This window comes from Halichoerus grypus, chromosome 1 (assembly GCF_964656455.1).
Source record: "Halichoerus grypus chromosome 1, mHalGry1.hap1.1, whole genome shotgun sequence".
NCBI classification, from domain to species: Eukaryota; Metazoa; Chordata; class Mammalia; order Carnivora; family Phocidae; genus Halichoerus; species Halichoerus grypus.
Window position 1 is genome coordinate 70,264,601 of NC_135712.1, and position 7,715 is coordinate 70,272,315.

Genomic DNA, 7,715 nt, shown 5'->3' on the forward strand with positions numbered 1-7,715 from the left:
AGCACACAAAATACTTAGAAAAGATCTAACACAATGTACACAAGATCTATATATTGAAAACTACAAAACACTGACGAAAGAAATCAAAGAAGTAAATAAATGGGAAGGGGCTCATGGGTTCAAAAACTCAATATTGTTAAGATGTCAGTTTTCCTTATTGGCTTATAGGTTCAATGTAATCCAAAGAAAAATCTCAGAAATCTTTTTGTGTGTGTGTGTGTGGAAATGAAGCTGATTCTGAAAGAAGAACAAATCTGGAGAACTCACACTGTGTGATTTCAAGACGTAATACAAACCTACTAATCGAGACAGTCAACTGATTTTTGACAAATGCGCAAAGGTAACTCAATGGAAGAAGGATAGTATTTTCAACAAATGATGCTGGAACAACCCTTATGCAAATGTAATAAATCTTGACCCATACCTTGCATCATATACAAAATTTAACCCAAAATGAATCATAGGCCTAAATATAAAATCTAAAACTATAAAACTTCCAGAAGAAAATATAAGAAAATCTTTGTGAGGGCGCCTGGGTGGCTCAGTCGTTGAGCAGCTACCTTTGGCTCGGGTCATGAAGTCAGGGTCCTGGGATCGAGCCCCACATCGGACTCCCTGCTCGGCGGGAAGCCTGCTTCTCCCTCTCCCACTCCCCCTGCTTGTGTTCCCTCTCTCGCTATGTCTCTCTCTGTCAAATAAATAAATAAATAAAAATCTTAAAAAAAGATAATCTTTGTGACCTTGAGTTAGGCAAAGCTTTCTTAATTACAACACCAAAAGCACGGTCTATAAAAGAAAAAAACCAACAATGCACTTCATCAAAATGTAAAACTTCTGATCTTTGGAAGACACTGTTTAAAAATTGAGATGACAAGCCACAGACTGGGAGAAAATACTTGCAAAACACCTATCTGAACCCAGAGTATATAAAAAACTCATAGAACTCAATAATTTCAAAAAACCCAATTCTTTTAATGGGCAAAAGACTGGAACAGACATTTAATCCAAGATATACAGATGGCAAGTAAGAACGTGAAAAGATGCTCAACATCACTAGTCATTAGGAAAATGCCGATTAAAATCACAATGAGATACCATTTCACATTTATTAAACTGGCTAAAACTAATAAACAAACAACAACAACAACAAAAACCTGACAATACCAAATGTGAGTGAGGATGCTAAGCAACTAGAATTCTCACATATCGCCTGTGGGAATGCACAATGGGAATGCAGCCATTCTGGAAGACAATTTGGCAGTCTCTTAAAAAACTACACATAGTAACTATATAACCCAGCAATACCACTCCTCACTCCTAAGTATTTACCCACAAAGTAATGAAGACGTTCACATGCCTATACACCAGTGTTTATAGTGGCTTTATTTATAATCACCCCAAACTGCAAACAACCCAAATATCCTTCAGTCCAGGAACCGATAAACAAACGGTAGTATGTCCATATGACTCAATAATGCACACGATAAAAAGTAAGAAACTACTGATCCTGGCAGCAACGGGATGGATCGCAAATGCTGAGTGGAGGAAGCCCGCTCAAAAGGCTGTGATTCCATTTATACCAGTCTCTGGAAAAGGAAAAACTATAGGGGTAGAAAACAGACCAGGGGCTGAGGGCAGGGAGAGAAACTGACTACAAAAGACAATGAGGGAGTTTCTGGGGGGTGATGGAACTGTTATAAATCTTGATTGCCATGGTGGTTACAGGACCGGACTGTATGTTTGTCAAAACTCATAGAATTGCACTGAAACGGGGTGAATTTTACCGTATGGAAAAAAAGAAAACCGAAATCCTCTCACGGCTCCCAGGCTTCCCCTGAACCAAGATTCAATTCTCCACCTGACTTTCTGGGCCTTTTAATCCTGGTCAATCCCAAGCCGTCCACTTGATCTCGCACGCCACCTTCTGCTCCAATTAGCACTGTATCCTCACCATCCTATCCACATTCCACAGACTTGCAAGCTTCCTTGCCTTTCTGCAGGTTGCGCCCCTCACCTGCTCTAGTCCCCCCCTCCCCCCCCCGCCCCCCGCCTTTTCTGCGCGTTTAAAACCACGGAGCGGCGCGTCCTACTCTGAACTTGAGTCCCTCTGTGAGTCTGTTACTCAACGTAGGGCAGGCCCTTTCTCGTGGCGTTCACAGGCGTCTGGCGGGTGTTACTCTGATTTCAGGTTCCTTATCGACAGAATCGCAGGATGTAGCCTTACTCACGTCTACACCCATCGTTCAAGATAAAGCACACGAGGCCTAGCACACAGTAGGCCCTCGATGCAGTGCACGCGGGAGGGAGAGTGACCACCGAGCGGGTGAGACTGGAGATGCATCTAGTCTAGAAGGGCTAATGAGGCGCCTTCGAGGGAGGTCAGGCGTCAGGGGCCAGGGCGGCGGAGAGAGCGGAAAGCACAGAGGTTCCGGAGGCGCAAGGTGACCGCCCACAGCCCGGTACCCCGGCGCCCCGCTCGGCCTCGCGTACCTTTCCCTCGTAGGAGCGCTCGGCCGCGCTCACCGACATGGCCTGGACCAGCAGCAGCAGGAAGAGTGGCACCAGGAAGCCGGCGGCGGGTACAGCCACCAGAATGCTGCGCGTCCGCTAAGGAGCAGCGCCGCCGGACCCTCCTCCCTGGCCCCGCCCCTCGCCCCGACTCCGCCCCAACAGCCCCGCCCCCAACCGGCCCCGTCCTCCCGCTCCCTGGGCTCGGTCCCCGCGTACACCTCACCCCACTCCGCTGTCCAGGCCCCGTGCCACCTTTAGCACTCCCCACCGTGACGCTGCTAGATTCTCAAGTCTTCGCAGTCCCTCCTAGCCCCGCCCATATCCCTGGCCCTACCCACCCCTGCCCAGTCCCAGGGGGTTCTCCCCGCCCCGCCATTAGCTCTGTCCTCGTGATCCCGCCCCCTTGCCACCCCCGCGCTCCCCACTACTCTCTACATGGGTCCCCGGAAGGATACGCGATGGCTTTGTCCATGGAGAAGGGCAGGTGGGTCGTGCGCACCAGGAAGATCAGGCAGGTCACCAGCATGGCACCCGAGTAGAGACATAAGGACAGGACCAGCAGCATGAAGAAGCGGAAGTTGCGGTGACCAATGCAGTTATTGACCCATTTGCAATGGTGGTCAAAGTCCTGGGTAAGAGGGAGGGGAGCAGGCCTCGACCCGACCTCTGGACCAGCCTCCATCGCCCCCAAATCTGAGGCTTTACCCATCCCCCTTCCCCCATTCCCAAAGGCCACCTGCCCTTGGCCCCTCAAACTGGGTCTCATCCCTAGGAAGAAACGCAGGCACAAAGTCCCTAATGCTAGCATTTCTGTTAGAGCTCTGTTAGGTCTCTGTGGCTCACAAGGTCACATGTCAAGAGGCCTTCAGAGACAAGGCCTGCCCGGTCTTCTGGGGACACATCCTGGTGTAACTGTGGGCTGGGCATAGAATATCTCTGGGCTTCTGTTTCCTTATCCATTGACTGAGGATAGTAATACCTTTGCTCAGCCTGCCTCCCAGGGTTGTGAGGCCCGGATAAGACGGCACCTCTGTACGCCTTTGCAGGCTGTGCGCATGAGGCAGACAAGCACTCCGAGCCCGGAAGAGCCTCCGGCCCGGACACGAGAGGAGGACAGGCGAGGCTTTCCCAGCCGGGCCTACAGCCGGCGTGACGGCCTCGGGCAGCTAGAGTCAGCGGGCCTGGGGTAAGACAGGGGTGTCTTTCTCCCCCTGGCCTGACCAGGCCCAGCATAGGTGTGGATGCCTCTGTGCGTGTCTGCGCCTGCGCAGGCAAGTTTCAACCCCCCTGGACAGGTGCGGGTGCAGGGGCAGAGGTAGGGACCTGCATGAGTGACCAAAGGTGGTTGGGAGTTACTGCCACTCTTGGCCTTTAGTGGTGCCGGACGTGGTTTCACGCTTGCCACTGGCCCCCGTGTGAGCGGGGAGGGGTGGGGGCAGGTGGGCAAGTCAAGAGAGGCACTCACTTCTACACAGATGTTGCACCAGGGACAGTGGTAGGTCCGGGGCGGCCGGTGGAAGCAGCACTTTTGGCACCACTGCAGGCGGAAGGCCCTGTGGTTCACCCACACCACATGCACCACCATGGGGCCCTGTTCGTTGGAGCCTGGCGTGGGAAGAGGATTGGGCAGCAGCAGGAGGCCCTTCCGTCAGTCTGCTGCTCCGGGGGGTAGGGAGGCCGGCCCCATGTCATGGCCCCAGGAAGTGTGGGGAAGAGGTGGGCGAGGGTATCCCTAGTCTCCACCGAGCAAGCTGCCCAAGCACAGAGAGACGGGCATTCAAAGGGAAGGGAGGTTTCCAGCCAGAAGAGTTCTGTGAGGACTCAGTCATTTACAACTGTGACTGATGCTTTAAAGAGTTTGTGCCGTGGGAAGGACGAAGGGAGAACCGAGTGGTTTCAAAGAGTTGGCTTCTCTTCCCCGGGCCCTCCCACATGAAGGAACTGGAAAACCTCCAGAAATCTGTTTTTCCACGTCTGCGTAGCTTAAACAATGAAGCGACAGAGGCAGGGCTGGGGCAAATGAGGATGTGCTGTGAAACGGTCCTGTGGCCCAAGGAGGGGAGATGGAAGGAGCCCTTCAAGAGGGGCTGCCTCCTTCTCCCAGGGGCCAGCGCCTCACCTTGATGCAAGATGCCGGGGTCTGAGAAATTGAGTGAAACCAGACTGAAGACGGTGAGGACACAGAGGAGGCCTGTGACGAGGGGAAAGGCCCACTCCCCGTTCTGGGCCAGCCATCTGCAACTGAGACCAGAACAGGGCTCAGCCCTGATCCAGAGTGGCCTGAAGCTCCCCCCGACCCCTGCCGACCCTGTCCACTTGGTCAGAACCCACACACCTTGAAGCCTGCTCTAAATATCCAGACTGGTGATAGATCCTCAGCGACTCCGCGGAATGTCACCCAGTGTTGCCAGCCGTCTGCGGCTCCCAGAGGCACCAAGCACTGTGTACCTGTGCCTTTGCACATTCGGTTCCCTCGGCCTGGGCTATCCTCCATCCTCTCGCCCCTCTTCTGCACTTCCCCTGACTCTGTACTATCATTCTCTGTTTTCCTGTCTCTGTAGGAAACCTGCAGCTCGTGGAAGAGGGAGACTCACGGGAATGCGAAGAAGAGGCCACTGAAAACCACCAGCAGCACTACATTGAAGGCGGCAAACAGGCTCGGGAGGATCCACGGAAGAGGGGCCTGAGGCGGCGGATGGGGCTCCTTCATGAGCGGCACGGCATCCTTCAAGAGCGGCATGGCTGGACCTCCCGCGCCCCCAGGGGAGATCAGAGCCACTAGGCTCCAGGAGCCCCATGGCCACAGCAGCCTCGGAAGCCGCAGCCCAGGGTGGAAGGAAAGAAGTTCCAGTGTGACATCATAGAGGTTGAGAAGAATGGAGGCCAGCCTGTGATGGGCGCCGCCAACAGCAAACCCACCCACCAGCCCCACCCCACCCCACCCCCACACTTGTGCCAGGGACGGAGAGCTCCTGCCCCTGCGAGGTTGGCTTTAAGATGACAGATTAGAGAAACACACGGGGAGAAGGTGTGTGATTCTAATCATCTCAGGCTCGAGGCTAATCGGAGCAGATAGCGCTCATGGTTCACCCTACCTCCATTTTCTTCCTTTTTGTTATTGCAAAATTCCACTTTCGGGGCTGGAGGGGCAGCTAAATAACTTTCCAGCTTCCGTCATTTCCAGGGTGGGCTTCATGACACAATTCTGGTCAAGGAGACGTAAGTGGATGTCTGCTGAGGATTTCTAGAAAAGCTTTGCCTTGTCCCTTTCTTCTGGTCTTGAGCCTAGATGTGCTGGCTGAAGGTACCGTCTTGGACCCATTAGGCAGCGTGTGGACATGCCACACAGAATGGTGTTGAGGACACTGTTTAGGCACTGCTCCAGACTTGAACTGGCTGCCTCTGAACTGCTTTTTCCATGAGAAAATAACTGAGTTTTCTGTTATATGCAGCCAACATTTGTCATTTGTTTTAGCTATGGAGCATCTGAACCCCTCTGTGCTTGGAGGATTCCCTGCGCTGTACCTCTTCATGGAAGGGCAAAGACTGTTCCCCATCCCAGTTGGAGTTAAAACTGCCAGAAACTTGCATTCAAAGTCTCTCCTGCAGCTAGAGCATAGCCCTGTGACCCAGCGCCACCAATTAGCCTCAGAACTGCCACCACCAACCAAGTGGGAGTCTTCTGCACATATTTTCAGAGCTCCTGCGTGTTGAAGTGTCATGGCCATTTTAAATGTCACTTTAATTCCAACAGTGATTGTATTATGCTTCAACAAGGATAAAATACGTAATTCTGGGGGTGTCTGGGTGGCTCAGTCGTTAAGCGTCTGCCTTCGGCTCAGGTCATGATCCCGGGGTCCTGGGATCGAGCCCCGCATCGGGCTCCCTGTTCTGTGGGAAGCCTGCTTCTCCCTCTCCCACTCTCCCTGCTTGTGTTCCCTCTCTGGCTGTCTCTCTCTCTCTGTCAAATAAATAAAAAATCTTAAAAAAAACAAACAAAAAAACGTTAAGGGGCGCCTGGGTGGCTCAGTCGTTAAGTGTCTGCCTTAGGCTCAGGTCATGATCCCAGGGTCCTGGGATCGAGCCCCGCATTGGGCTCCCTGCTCAGCTGGAAGCCTGCTTCTCCCTCTCCCACTCCCCCTGCTTGTGTTCCCTCTCTCGCTGTCTCTATCTGTCAAATAAATAAATAAAATCTTAAAAAACAACAACAACATAATTCCGGGGGCGCCTAGGTGGTGCCGTTGGTTAAGCGTCTGGCTCTTGGTTCCCGCATCGGGCATTGTGCTGAGCACAAAGTCAGCTTGGGATTCTCTTTCTCTCTCCCCTTCCCTCTGCCCCCTCCTGCTCATGCTCTTTCCTCCCTCTCTAAAATAAGTAAATAAATCTTTAAAAAAATATGTAACTCCAAGAGTCCTACTTTGAATTGGACTAAATGAACTGGAACATTTTGAGGAAATCAATTTGATTAAAAACAGAGCAAAAGTCCCTCGTCAATGCACAATTATTGTTATTTATATTTTCTTATATATAGAAACAATTTTTCTTCATAACATTCAAATTAATGGGTTAAAATCAATGTAAGAATATGATCTTTTTTCTTTAAAAGATTTTATTTATTTATTTAACAGAGAGAGAGAGAGAGACAGCGAGAGAGGGAACACAAGCAGGGGGAGTGGGAGAAGGAGAAGCAGGCTTCCCGCCCAGCAGGGAGCCCGATGCGGGGCTTGATCCCAGGACCCTGGGATCATGACCTGAGCCGAAGGCAGACGCTTAACGGCTGAGCCACCAGGCGCCCCAAGAATATGATCTTTTAAGGGGCACTTGGCCTGGCTCAGTCTAAAGAGCATGCGACTCTTGATCTCAGGGTCGTGAGTTTGAGCCCCACCTGGGGTGTAGAGATTACTTAAATAAATAAAACATTTTAAAAAAAGAATACTATCTTAAAATATACTTGATTGTATTTCAAATACTAAGGTTTAAAGTTTTAGATATTTTCATTTGTCATAATTTAATATAACTATATATGTATGCACATTTAAAATACCTACGTATTGATACATATTAAAATTAATTAATTTTGGGGGGTGCCTGGGTGGTTCAGTCGATTAAGCATCTGCCTTTGGCTCAGGTCATGATCCCAGGGTTCTGGGATTGAGTCCCGCATTGGGCTCCCTGATCAGTGGGGAGTCTGCTTCTCCCTCTCC

General features: G+C 51.1%; 1 protein-coding gene across 6 annotated transcripts in view; it reads right to left on the bottom strand.

Annotated features, from left to right (window-relative positions):
* ZDHHC19 (zDHHC palmitoyltransferase 19) overlaps window positions 1-5,251 on the bottom strand; it is a 39,270-nt gene extending 34,019 nt beyond the window's left edge. For 4 of the 6 annotated variants that reach the window (XR_013445792.1, XR_013445789.1, XR_013445787.1 and 1 more), the window contains exon 1: window positions 2,491-2,621. Coding sequence is in view for 1 of the 6 variants with exons in the window: in XM_036071952.2 (XP_035927845.1) it covers window positions 2,491-2,596; window positions 2,967-3,139; window positions 3,977-4,116; window positions 4,631-4,752; window positions 5,106-5,251 (687 nt within the window). In the remaining 5 variants the exon portion in view is untranslated. Of the gene's footprint in view, window positions 1-2,490; window positions 2,622-2,966; window positions 3,140-3,976; window positions 4,117-4,630; window positions 4,753-5,105 lie in introns of those variants that run through there. The other 2 variants (XM_036071952.2, XR_013445788.1) reach the window with 2 other exon arrangements.
* Between the last annotated feature and the right edge of the window lie 2,464 nt (window positions 5,252-7,715).